This window comes from Bufo bufo, chromosome 1, assembly GCF_905171765.1.
Source record: "Bufo bufo chromosome 1, aBufBuf1.1, whole genome shotgun sequence".
Lineage (NCBI taxonomy): Eukaryota > Metazoa > Chordata > Amphibia > Anura > Bufonidae > Bufo > Bufo bufo.
This window is the reverse complement of record NC_053389.1, coordinates 423,698,488-423,712,878: the sequence shown is the minus strand read 5'-3', so window position 1 is coordinate 423,712,878 and position 14,391 is coordinate 423,698,488. Positions and strand designations below refer to the sequence as shown.

General features: G+C 45.4%; 1 protein-coding gene across 1 annotated transcript in view; it reads right to left on the bottom strand.

Moving 5' to 3' along the window:
- The window catches only part of PCYOX1L (prenylcysteine oxidase 1 like), a 28,181-nt gene extending 15,004 nt beyond the window's left edge, over positions 1–13,177 (bottom strand). Inside the window, exons 1-3 of the mRNA XM_040406502.1 lie at positions 13,062–13,177; positions 9,481–9,687; positions 6,240–6,414 (exon numbers count right to left, since the gene is read on the bottom strand). Coding sequence (XP_040262436.1) covers positions 6,240–6,414; positions 9,481–9,687; positions 13,062–13,146 — 467 coding nt within the window. The 5' untranslated portion in view covers positions 13,147–13,177. The remainder of the gene's footprint in view (positions 1–6,239; positions 6,415–9,480; positions 9,688–13,061) is intronic.
- Positions 13,178–14,391: the final 1,214 nt, after the last annotated feature.

The window sequence follows — 14,391 nt, the reverse complement described above, 5'->3', positions numbered from 1 at the left end:
TTTGTATCTGCAATTTTTTTGATAAAAAATTGAAAATCTGCCAAAAAAGTTCTGAAATTTCATCTCTATTTTCCATTAATTCTTGTGGAACACCTAAAGGGTTAACAAAGTTTGTAAAATCAGTTTTGAATACCTTGAGGGGTGTAGTTTGTAAAATGGGGTCATTTTTGGGTGGTTTCTATTATGTAAGCCTCACCAAGTGACTTCAGACCTGAACTGGTCCTGAAAAAGTGGGTTTTAGAAATTTTCTGAAAAATTTCAAGATTTGCTTCTAAACTTCTAAGCCTTCTAACGTCCCCAAAAAATAAAATGGCATTCACAAAATTATCCAAACATGAAGTAGACAGATGAGGAATGTGAAGTAATAACTCTTTTTGGAGGTATTACTATCTATTATAAAAGTAGAGAAATTGAAATTTGGAAATTTGCCAATTTTTCAAAATTTTGGGTAAATTTAGATTTTTTTTTATAAATAAAAGTATTTTTTTTTTACTCAACTTTACCACTGTCATGAAGTACAATACGTGATGAGAAAACAATCTCAGAATGGCCTGGATAAGTCAAAGCGTTTTAAAGTTATCACCACATTAAGTGTCACTGGTCAGATTTGCAAAAGAGGTCTGGGTCCTTAACCCCTATTTCACCTTAAGGACTTGGCCATTTTTTGCAAATCTGACCAGTGTCACTTTAAGTGCTGATAACTTTAAAACACATTGACTTATCCAGGCCGTTCTGAGATTGTTTTTTCGTCACATATTGTACTTCATGACACTGCTAAAATTGGGTCAAAAAAAATTTGCATAAAAAAATACCATATTTACCGAAAATGTAGAAAAATTAGCAAATTTCAAAGTTTCAGTTTCTCTACTTCTGTAATACATAGTAATACCCCCAAAAATTGTGATGACTTTACATTCCCCATATGTCTTCTTCATGTTTGTAGCATTTTGGGAATGATATTTTATTTTTTGGGTATGTTACAAGGCTTAGAAGTTTAGAAGCAAATCTTGAAATTTTTCAGAAATTTACAAAAACCCAATTTTTAGGGACCACTACAGGTCTGAAGTCACTTTGCGAGGCTTACATAATAGAAACCGCCCAAAAATGACCCCATTCTATAAACTACACCCCTCAAGGTATTCAAAACTGATTTTACAAACTTCGTTAACCCTTTAGGCAGGGCTCGACAAATCCCAGGCGCCAGGTCGCCATGGCGACCAGGAATTTAGTCCTGGCGCTTGGGTATTTGTCAGCCCGTTTTCAAAGGTGCCCGGGCGATGGGTGCGGAGCTGCCGTTCTGTCCGGAGGCAGCACCGTTTGAAACAGCTCCGTCACAGCACACCATAGCAGAGACGCTGGCAGCAGGGAGGGGAGGGGCTCGGGAGGAGTGTAATCTGATCCTAGAGTGGAAGCTGCTTCTGCCAGCCCCTCCCCTCCCCGCCCACCAACCAATCAGAGCTGAGGCAATGCAAGGACTAGCAGCTCTGAGTCCGAGTCACTGACACAAGTACAGGGAATCGAATGAGTCACAGGTTAAGAATCTAAAGATCCTACAGTTAGTGACTCATTCGATTCTTTGAGTTAAAAGAACAGTCAGTCAGACTCTAGAACAGGTTACACTGAGGCTGTGCTGATGCTTTCACAGCAGTGATAAGATTAAGGGACAGGAGCAGAGAGATAAAAGTGACAGGACACAGTTTAGATTACAGTTTGAATTAACCCTTTAGGATCAAATTGGCTTCTCAAGGAGATCTATATGTTAAAGGCATCCCTTCTTCTGTCTCATTCAGTAGCTATAGAACTAAGGCTACTTTCACACTTGCGGCAGGACAGATCCGGCAGGCTGTTCACCCTGTCGGATCCGTCCTTCCGCTGTTTCGCCGGACCGCAGCTCTGTCCCCATTGACTATAATGGGGGCAGAGCTCTGGCGCAGCACGGCAGTGCATGGTGAAAGGCCGCCGGACTAAAAGTACTGCATGTCCAACTTTAGTCCGGCGGCCTCTCACCGCGAACTGCCGTGCTGCGCCGGAGCTCCGCCCCCGTCCCCATTATAGTCAATAGGGTCCGGGGACGGAGCGGCGGTATATGTAACATGGTATACAGCATTATTGGGGGGGCTCTATGGAGAAGTGGGGGGGGGCACTATGGGGGCACCTACTAGGGGCTTTATGACGCGACTCCGCCTGGCTCCTAACTTTTTTAGCTGGCTCCTAGATTTCAAGGAAATTTGTCAAGCCCTGCCTTTAGGTGTTGCACAAGAGTTATTGGCAAATGGGGATGAAATTTGAGAATTTCATTTTTTGGCCTAATTTTCCATTTTAACCCATTTTTTCCACTAACAAAGCAAGGGTTAACAGCCAAACAAGACTGTATCTTTATTGCCCTGACTCTGCCGTTTACAGAAACACCCCATATGTGGCCGTAAACTACTGTACGGGCACACAGTAGGGCGTAGAGGGAAAGGTGCGCCGTATGGTTTTTGGAAGCCAGATTTTGCTGGACTGGTTTTTTGACACCATGTCCCATTTGAAGCCCCCCTGATGCACCCCTAGAGTAGAAACTCCATAAAAGTGACCCCATCTAAGAAACTACACCCCTCAAGGTATTCAAAACTGATTTTACAAACGTTGTTAACCCTTTAGGTGTTGCACAAGATTTAATGGAAAATAGAGATACAATTTCAAAATTTCACTTTTTTGGCAGATTTTATTTTATTATTTTTTTTCCAGTTACAAAGCAAGGGTTAACAGCCAAACAAAACTCATTATTTATGGCCCTGATTCTGTAGTTTACAGAAACACCCCAGATGTGGTCGTAAACCGCTGTACGGGCACACGGCAGGGCGCAGAAGGAAAGGAATGCCATACGATTTTTGGAAGGCAGATTTTGCTGGACTGTTTTTTTTTACACCATGTCCCATTTGAAGCCCACTGATGCACCCCTAGAGTAGAAACTCCAAAAAAAGTGACCCCATTTTAGAAACTACGGGATAGGGTGGCAGTTTTGTTGGTACTAGTTTAAGGTACATATGATTTTTGGTTGCTCTCTATATTACACTTTTTTGTGCGGCAAGGTAACAAGAAATAGATTTTTTGGCACGTTTTTTTTTGTTATTTACAACATTCATCTGACAGGTTAGATCATGTGGTAATTTTATAGAGCAGGTTGTCACGGACGCAGCGATACCTAATATGTATACAATTTTTTTTATTTATGTAAGTTTTACACAATGATTTCATTTTTAAAACAAAAAAAATGTTTTAGTTTCTCCATAGTCTAAGAGCCATAGTTTTTTCAGTTTTTGGGCGATTATCTTAAGTAGGGTCTCATTTTTTGCGGGATGAGATGACGGTTTGATTGGCATCTATTTTGGGGTGCATATGACTTTTGATCGCTTGCTATTTGATCGCTTGCTATTACACTTTTTGTGACGTAAGATGACAAAAAATTGCTTTTTTTACACCGTTTTTATTTTTATTTTTTTACGGTGGTCATCTGAGGGGTTAGGTCATGTGATATTTTTATAGAGCCGGTCGATACGGACGCGGCAATACCTAATATGTATACTTTTTTTTTTATTTATTTAAGTTTTACACAATGATTTCATTTTTGAAACAAAAAAAATCATGTTTTAGTGTTTCCATAGTCTAAGAGCCATAGTTTTTTCAGTTTCTGGGCGATTATCTTGGGTAGGGTATGATTTTTGCGGGATGAGATGACGGTTTGATTGGTACTATTTTGGCGTACATGCGACTTTTTTGATCACTTTTATTACCTTTTTTGGGAAGTAAGGTGGGCAAAATGTCAATTTCCTAATAGTTTTCATTTTTTTATTTTTATGGCGTTCACCGTGCGGGGAAAGTAACATGACCGTTTTATAGATCAGGTCGTTACGGACGCGGCGATACCAAACATGTGTAGGGAATTGTATTTTTTTCATTTTTAATCAGTGATAAATGTGTTTTTTGATTTTTACATTTTTTCACTTTTTTTTGACCCAGACCCACTTGGTTCTTGAAGATCCAATGGGTCTGATGTCTGTATAATACAGTACAGTACAATATATAGTGTACTGTACTGTATTTTACTTACACTTTGTCTGAACAGATCTCTGCCTTTAGCACAGATCTGTTCAGCACCATGGACAGCAGGATGCCTGAGACGGCGTCCTATTGCCATGGGAACCTTCCCCGTCTGCTCAGTACCGGTCAGAACTTCGCAGACGGGGAAGGGTAAGGAGGGGGGCTGTCTGGGAGCTCTCTCCCTCTCCATTGGGGGGCTGCAAAGGCACTGCAGCCCCCCGATGGGAGAGGGAGGGAGCTCCCTCTTACTGTTAACTTTTTCCATACAGCGGTCCGTACGGACCGCGGTATGGAAAGGGTTATACGGCTGACATCGCATCACCGATGTCAGCCGTTTATACCAGGGTGTCAGCAATGTGCTGACACCCTGGTATACCCACTAGACGCCAACGATTATTCAAGGGGAGGCGGGGCAGGGGATCTATATTTTAGGGACACTAAAGTTTCTGATCCCCGATCAGAAACTGCAGAAAGCGCAGCAAACCGCAGGTCTGAATTGACCTGCGGTTTTCTGCGATCGCCGATACGGGGGGGGGTTAAATGACCCCCCTGCGTTGTTACGGGATGCCGGCTGAATGATCATTCAGCCGGCATCCCGTTGCGATTAACCCCCGCGGCGCCGGAATCCCGATTTAGAGTTAGGACGTACCGGTACGCCCTGAGTCCTTAAGGGATTAAGGTGAAACTATTGTCTTGTAGCACTTACTACCTCCTTTCCAGATGTGCTTTTCTTTCCTTGCTGCTTAGTTTCTATCTTGAAAAAATCCACTTTATTCCTTATGCAAATGAGCCAGTAAGGTGCCCAGAGGGGCGTTATTATTGTTCAAAAGTGCCCAGGAACACCCCTGTTGAGTGCCCAGGCCTGCCCTCCAGCAGAGCCCAAGCACGCCTCTCCTTGGCTCATACTCTACGCCCCCAGCAGTGCCCTTGTCCCCCCCCCTATATCACTAACAGCAGAGAACCCCGCCCACCCTTGCCTTCAGTGTCACTGACAAATCTCGCAGCGCTCTTCCAGCAGTGGATCAAACAGTCACTGGGCTCTGCGCATGCACAGTGAAACATTTGAGGCTGATGCCCTCAGTTTCGAACACTGCCTGCGCCTCCACTCTTCCGATTCAACTGAGGTAATCAGCCTCAAATGTTTCACTGGGCATGCGCCGAGCCCAGTGACTGTTTCATCCTCTGGTGGAAGATCGCAGCGAGATTTGTCAGTGACACTGAAGGCAAGGGTGGGCAGGGTTCTCTGCTGTTAGCGATATAGGATGGGGGGGGGGGACAAGGGCACTGCTGGGGGCGTAGAGTATGAGCCAAGGAGAGGCATGCTTGGGCTCTGCTGGAGGGCAGGCCTGGGCACCTTTGAACGAAAGATAACACCCCTCTGGGTACCTTACTGGCTCATTTGCATAAGGAATAAAGTGGATTTTTTCAAGATAAAAACCAAGCAGCAAGGAAAGAAAAGCACATCTGGAAAGGAGGTAGTAAGTGCTACAAGACAATAGTTTTAGTTTAATGGTGATGATTCTGGTGACAGATTCCCTTTAACCCCCAAATAATTTTTTTCCTGTTTTTCAATACAAGACTTGGTAAATTAAATGGACCACTTCTTGGTCTGTACAGATCCCTTTACTGCAGTTATCTGCTTATCATTACAGGCAAAATAAGAATGACAGATATCACCTATATATAGATAACACAGGATCCAACATTCACAATAGGTGAAAGCTATGGTTGAAGCTTATCTAGAAAAGTCTCCCATAGAAGTCAGAGGCGCCCTCCTGTCCATTGTGTCTATGGCCCATGGGGCTGCTGTAAGGCAATTTTCTTAATGCTTTCTCAATGCTATTAAGAACAGCTCAGGCAAGATGGCCGCCCCCATAATCATGTTCAGAAAGTACAATAAAAAAAATATTCAATCAGAAAATAAAAACAGAAAAAAATGAATATTTGTCGCTGGTAAAAAAAAGAAAACCTTCAGTGACACATTCCCTTTAGGGAAGCTTGGAACGGAAAAAGATGTTTGAAGCCTGGGCCATTTAATGCTTTCTCTCCCTAATCTCCCACGGTTATCGTGCTGAGACAAGTGCATTACACATAATGGTAGATTTACATGTTTTTCCTACAAAAATATATAGACACACATTTTACCAAATGCTAACCTCATAAATTTTTCCATGGCTTCTTCCACCCACATCTGCAGTCTCAAGAAACTGATTCCATAGTGCCACCAGAGTCGGAAAAGATTTAAGAGGTACCAATCTGTCTCCTCCAGAACCAAATGCTCTCCATTGAAGATAGCACTCTTCCCCGCCACCTCTTTACGGTGCTTTATTCCTTATTATGGAAGAAAAAATTATTACTATAGAACCATGGATGAAAAAATGCGTGAAAAACCTGTTGTCTGGGAAGATTACCAGTAGAAGGCAGCAAGGCACAGCTCCAGAACTTCACAGACAGTGTTTCGTTGGTTTTCTGGACCAGTAAATGCTGCCTATTTCTTATTCATAAAGCTTGTGCACCAAGTTTATTTATAAGCCATTGCCACGTGTTCTATAACAAAAAATAGCTGTAGATCTGATGTTTTATTTAGCATGCAGAAAGTCTGGTCACAGTGAGCAAACATTAGTATTTAAGGGTCGCTACATTTTCAAAACACTTAATACAGTCAGGTCCATAAATATTGGGACATCGACACAATTCTAACATTTTTGGCTCTATACACCACCACAATGGATTTGAAATGAAATGAACAAGATGTGCTTTAACTGCAGACTGTCAGCTTTAATTTGAGGGTATTTACATCCAAATCAGGTGAACGGTGTAGGAATTACAACAGTTTGCATATGTGCCTCCCACTTGTTATGGGACCAAAAGTAATGGGACATAATAATAATCATAAATCAAACTTTCACTTTTTAATACTTGGTTGCAAATCCTTTGCAGTCTATTACAGCCTGAAGTCTGGAACGCATAGACATCACCAGACGCTGGGTTTCATCCCTGGTGATGCTCTGCCAGGCCTCTACTGCAACTGTCTTCAGTTCCTGTTTGTTCTTGGGGCATTTTCCCTTCAGTTTTCTCTTCAGCAAGTGAAATTCATGCTCAATCGGATTCAGGTCAGGAGATTGACTTGGCCATTGCAGAACATTCCACTTCTTTCCCTTAAAACTCTTTGGTTGCTTTTGCAGTATGCTTTGGGTCATTGTCCATCTGCAATGTGAAGCACCGTCCAATGAGTTCTGAAGCATTTGGCTGAATATGAGCAGATAATATTGCCCAAAACACTTCAGAATTCATCCTGCTGCTTTTGTCAGCAGTCACATCATTAATAAATACAAGAGAACCAGTTCCATTGGCAGCCATACATGCCCACGCCATGACACTACCACCACCATGCTTCACTGATGAGGTGGTATGCTTAGGATCATGAGCAGTTCCTTTCCTTCTCCATACTCTTCTCTTCCCATCACTCTGGTACAAGTTGATCTTGGTCTCATCTGTCCATAGGATGTTGTTCCAGAACTGTGAAGGCTTGTTTAGATGTCGTTTGGCAAACTCTAATCTGGCCTTCCTGTTTTTGAGGCTCACCAATGGTTTACATCTTGTGGTGAACCTTCTGTATTCACTCTGGTGAAGTCTTCTCTTGATTGTTGACTTTGACACACATAGGCCTCATGCACACGACCGTTGTTGTGTTCCGTTCCGCAAAATGGGGTTCCGTTGTTCCGTGATCCGTTTCCGTGTGTCTTCCTTTATTTTTGGAGGACCACCAGACATAAAGGAAAGTAAAAAAAAAGTCTAAGACAGGTTTGCCATGCAAATGATAGGAAAAAAACTGACGCGGACACGGATGACAATCTTGTGTGCCTCAGCGTTTTTTAGCGGTCCCATTGACATGAATGGGTCCGCAAACCGTTTTCCGCGAAGAAAATAGGACAGGTTATATTTTTTTGATGGACTGGAACCACGGATCACGGACGCGGATGGCAAACGGTGCATTAGCCGAGTTTTCAACGGATCCATTGAAAGTCAATGGGTCCGCAGAAAATCACGAAAAACGGCACAACAGACACGGAATAAAACAACGGTCGTGTGCATGAGGCCATACACCTAGCTCCTAGAGACTGTTCTTGAGCTGGCCAACTGTTGTGAAGGGTGTTTTCTTCACCAGGGAAAGAATTCTTCGGTCATCCACCACAGTTGTTTTCCGTGGTCTTCCGGGTCTTTTGGTATTGCTGAGCTCACCGGTGTGTTCCTTCTTTTTAAGAATGTTCCAAACAGTTGTTTTGGCCACGCCTAATGTTTTTGCTATCTCTCTGATGGGTTTGTTTGGTTTTTTCAGCCTAATGATGGCTTGCTTCACTGATAGTGACAGCTCTTTGGATCTCATCTTGAGAGTTGACAGCAACAGATTCCAAATGCAAATAGCACACTTGAAATGAACTCTGGACCTTTTATCTGCTCATTGTAATTGGGATAATGAGGGAATAACACACACCTGGCCATGGAACAGCTGAGAATCCAATTGTCCCATTACTTTTGGTCCCTTAACAAGTGGGAGGCACATATGCAAACTGTTGTAATTCCTACACCGTTCACCTGATTTGGATGTCAATATCCTCAAATTAAAGCTGACAGTCTGCAGTTAAAGCACATATTGTTTGTTTCATTTCAAATCCATTGTGGTGGTGTATAGAGCCAAAAATGTTAGAATTGTGTCGATGTCCCAATATTTATGGACCTGACTGTATATCATAGAGACATTTCAAAGGTTTTGGTCAGTGGGGGGTCTGAGTGCTGAGACCACCACCGATCTTTAGACTGAGGGGAGAGAAGTGTACCCATATCACACTCTCCTCACTGCACTAGATGGACTCCATAGAAAGTCTACGGGCTGGTCTCGACTCTGTCCTCTTCAACGAGGGGAGGGAGCGCGATATGCTTGTGCTTCTCTCCCCTCATTCTACAGATTGGTGGTGGTCTCATTTATTTATGTATTTTACTCATTTATATAGCGCTGACATATTCCACAGCGCTTTACAGACTTTATCATTGCTGTCCCCAGTGGAGCTAACAATCTAAGCTCCCTATCAGTATGTCTATGGAGTGTGGGAGGAAACCGGAGAGCCCGGAGGAAACCCACACAAACACTATGCAAACTCTATGTAGATGTTTTCCTTGGTTGGATTCGAACCTAGGACCCCAGCGCTGTAAGGCACCAGTGCTAACCACTGAGCCACCATCATCACTAAGAATCAGGAATTGGGCATGTTAGATTCCAACAAGCCCAATCCTCTTCTCCTGGAGAAGGTAAGCTGCAGATTTAGGAGAGTTGACAAGGAAACAGCGCCAAATTTAAAACGTATAATAAGCATTAGGTATACGCACATACATACTCACCCAACAGCTTGACGAAATCCTGCATGTGCAAGTTTAATGAGTGCATTGATGGGCTGCCACACTCATACTGGTGGCTGTTCACAGTTAGGGTGGCCAATCGCCCACCAACACGGTCGGCCTCATATACATCAATCTGCACTTGGGGTCCAAACTGCTGGTGAAGAAAGTATGTGACTGCTGAGCCCCCAATTCCAGCACCAATTACAGCTGCAATATATAAAAAGAGCAACAAAGAGTTAATCACAAGACATGGCTTCATCCACATTCACAACCTTTTTGTTGTTCCACTGCATCTGCACTGAAAAGGGAATAGTCTACCAAAAAGTCTCCTATACAGACCTATGTGTCTCCATAGTAACAGACTACATACATACTCTGTGGTACTGATTTACTAATGTGTCTGGGCCAAAGATCTGTATCAAAAAAGGTAACAAAAACTGGTGCAATTTGGCGCATCTAGGGATTCCACACTTTTTCCAACCTGCTCAGAAGGGGGCATGGCTAAGGCTACTTTCACACTAGCGTTCGGAGTGGGTCCGTCTGATGTCTGCTCAGACGGATCCGCTCCTATAATGCAGACGTTTGCATCCGTTCAGAACGGATCCGTCTGCATTATAAGTTAGAAAATTTTCTAAGTCTGAAAGTAGTTCAGACGGATCCGTCCAGACTTTACATTGAAAGTCAATGGGGGACGGATCCGCTTGAAGATTGAGCCATATGGTGTCATCTTCAAGCGGATCCGTCCACATTGACTTCCATTATAAGTCTGGACGGATCCGCTCGCCTCCGCACGGCCAGGCGGACACCCGAATGCATCAGGGCTGGACGGCTGCGTTCAGGACCGCTCGTGAGCCCCTTCAAACGGAGCTCACGAGCGGACACCTGAACGCAGGTGTGAAAGTAGCCTTAGCGGAAAGTGGGTGGAGCTTTGTATGAAAGGTACATGGCCTAAGACGCACCATTTAGCGCCAATGTTTTGGCGTAAAAATCTGTCTTAAAGTAAGGGCTCGTTCACACAACTGTTGGTGTCCCATTCCCGTGCTGTGAACCGCAAATTGCGGTCCGCAATGCATGGGCACCTTCCGTGGGGCAGGCGCATGGGGATCACAGACTTATTCACTAGAATAGGTCCGCGATCCCTCCGTTCCGCAAAAAGATAGAGCGTAGTGCTTCCGTAGTGTTCTGTGCTTCCGTTCCGCATCTCCGGATTTGCGGACCCATTAAAATTAATAGGTCCGCATCCGTGATGCGGAATGACAACGGAACAGCAAATGCGGTCCGCCATACGGGAACTGGACACCAACAGTCGTGTGAACGAGCCCTAAGCCAACCCTGTAAGGCTCCATTCAGACGTCCGTATGTGTTTTGCAGATCCACGGATCCGTAAAACACATACGGACGTCTGAATGGAGCCTTACAGGGGGGTGATCACCCCATATATCTCACTTTACATATAGCTCCCTAACACGTGTTGGGACTTTTTCATACATTTATTTACAATTGGTCACTAGGACCATAGATGTCCCTAGATTAACACGTATTACTAAATATAAAATTTAAAGGGAGTCTGTCACCACATTTCAGCATATTAGACCGATCAAATAGGGTTATATGATCCACCCAGAACTTAGCAGGCAGCACCTCCTAAACGGCTCATAACCCCGCCCTCCGTGCACCTCTGCCCGCCCGTTTACTCCCCTCCCCTGTCCTTTTCCACTGCGGCTGTGCGGTCCAAATCATAGCGGGCGCATGCGCAGTAGGTATCGCGATGCCCTGCCAGGAGCGGGCATCGCATTGCGCATGCGCCCGCTACGATTTGGACCGCACAGCCGCAGTGGAAAAGGACAGGGGAGGGGAGTAAACGGGCGGGCAGAGGTGCACGGAGGGCGGGGTTATGAGCCGTTTAGGAGGTGCTGCCTGGGGCTCCGAGGATTGAGAGACCGCCCTGGGCACTTGAGAGGGCTCATTAACATAACCTTATAAGTTCATTTTCGGCTAAAAGAAAAGTCAGTTTTCTACAACAAAGGTACTGTTTTTAAGTTCTGGGTGGATCATATAACCCTATTTGATCGGTCTAATATGCCCAAATGTGGTGACAGACTCCCTTTAACATTTATTTTGTGTCCATAAAATAACTAGAACTCTATGATTAAAAATATCAGCTTTGCCTGCTTTATATGTATAGATAATTGCAATAGGTCTGATTGTTGTGTAAATCCACTAGAGGGCACTCTTCACTAGTGACTGTTAGACTCTCTATCTTTATCTTGTAGCATCATCTGTGCTTAAATAGTGCGCTCTGTTATTTCCACAGAGCGCTAACTGCTAACAGTAATGTCCTTGTGGAATACATACTTATGCTATTATATCTACTAGACCCCTATCATGGCTAGGCATGCGCTGGCTAAAACACACTAGAAACACTTACGCAGGCGCAGTGAATGTCTGACCGCTCCCTGCACAGACATCTCGGTCATCGGCGCAGGCGCAGTGAATGTCTGACCGCTGCCTGCACAGACATCTCGGTCATCGGCACAGGCGCAGTGAATGTCTGACCGCTGCCTGCACAGACATCTCGGTCATCGGCGCAGGCGCAGTGAATGTCTGACCGCTGCCTGCACAGACATCTCGGTCATCGGCGCAGGCGCAGTGAATGTCTGACCGCTGCCTGCACAGACATCTCGGTCATCGGCGCAGGCGCAGTGGAGATGTCTGTGCAGGGAGCGCAGGCGCGAGAATTCGTCCGCTGGCTCAGAGGGAGGATCGCATTCCAGAGGAGATGGGCGGGCTGGAGGGACGTGCTGGGCGGCATTTTGGGTGAGTAGACCGAGCCTCTAGGTGCTGAAAAGACGCCCCCATAGCACCTAGAGGCTCATTAGCATATTAATAAAAGTTCGTTTTTTAGGCAAACGGCTGCACACAAAGGTATTAGAATAGCATTGTTAGGTAGAGCAGACACTAGCGGATCGCTAGTGTCTGATAGCTAATTATGTCAAAACGAGGTGGTAGAAACCCTTTAAGGGGGTTTAAGCTAGGGTGGCTGAAGTGGTTAAGGAAGGGGCACAGTATGCCAACATAGATACTGGCTGTTCTAACGATGTAAAGCTACAGGTTACCCAATGTACCCTTATAACAGCACATGGGGATGAGTGCATGGAAAAAACATCAACAAAGACTGTGGTCAGGTTCAGCCTCCTGCATTAATGGTCAAAGGCACTCAGTATACGGATCATCTACACAGAAAAGTGTCATATAAGGAGCGCTCCAGGCTCTTTATAAAAACTGTCCTTTCTTCTAACCTGTGGAGATTTATCAAAGGAAACCTGGATTAGTTGCCCACAGCGACCAATCAGATTCCATCTTTCATGTTCCAAGGGAGCTCTAGAAAATGAAAGGTAGTATCCGATTGGTTGCTATGGGCAACTCAGCCAGTTCTACTTTACTAAATCTCTCCCAGTGTGGTTAAGGGTGAAGCCCATTTTCTGCTCTAAGTCTGCATTTCATGGTCATAACCTGGAAGATGACCCTACGCCTAGGACCTCACTGTCACATGCTGGTACAAGCCGCAGGCTGCCGGTTACCTATCCTGCCAGGCGGGTCGGGAGTGCCGGGCTGCCCGACGCACAGCTGGGTGACCACAGCAATCAGCAGCACAAGAGGAGCCATGCCGAGGATGCGAGGTGGAAGGAGAAGCTCACTGGCGACCAATCAGCGAGAGGCAGGGTGAGGCGACCCTGTCCGGAGGGAGGCTTGGAACGCAAGCGGCTCAGCGCCTTAGAAGAGCGCATGCGTACAACTGCATCGCTACAGTACTGCGTATAGACTCTGGGGTTGTAATGTGTTTAGAGCAATTGTGAAGCAAATCGTCAGAAAATCACAGCACATCTCTCTAGGATATCAGATAGGGTGCAGAATATGGTTCAATCACAGACACATACATGTTCTACAGTCTGCCTGTGGTGATAGGTGAATAGCAGATGCAATACGTGGCTTAGGATCTTTGAAAAATGTAACCTCTACTGTAAGTCGTCAGAAACAGCGCCACCCCTGTCCACAGGCTGTGTCTGGTATTGCAGCTGAGCCCTGTTTCTAACTCATTGACCAGCTGCACTGTCTGGAAAGAAGACCTCTGGATAATAATGGTTAGATCTGGGTTCTGACTGCTGGGACCCCACAGATCAGGAGCATGGGAGTCCTATCCATGTGTCTATGGGACTGACAGTGCTCGGCTCCGCAGCCCCACAGAGATGAATGGAGCAGTGTTAACGCATGTGCAGCACCGCGCTGTACAACTTTAACCCTTTCAGCTTTTTTTCTGTTTCGCTGTTTTCGCACGCGGGGATGTCCATGATGCTCCATTATTGTTTATTTTGGTTTTGAGGAAAGGGGGTGATTTGAATATTATTTTTTTTTTATACTTTTAAAAACATGCGCCGCACAGACCTGTCACCTACCAGTAGGAGGAGCGCCGGCCGGCCACAGACAGCGCATGTAAGTATAAGCTAAGTAACCATGGCAGCCAGGACTGCAGTAGCGTCCTGGCTGCCATGGTAACCGATCGGAGCCCCAGCGATTAAACTGTGACTCCGATCGGAAATGCCGCTCCGCTGCCACCAATGATGGGAAGGGGGGAGAGGGGGGTTGTTAGCCTGTGGCCACTGCCACCAATGCTTTTAATACTAGGGAGGGAGGGGGGGGGGGCCGCACTGGCCACCAATGCTTTTAATACTGGGGAAGGAGGGGGGTCTGGCCCCTGCTGCCTGGCAGCACCCGATCAGGGAGCTGAGATCCGCACAATTAACCCCTCAGGTGCGGCACCTGAGGGGTTAATTGTGCGGATCACAGCCCCTGTAAGAGATCGGGTGCTGCCAGGCAGCAGGGGGCAGTTATGTACACAGTTCTTAGTATATT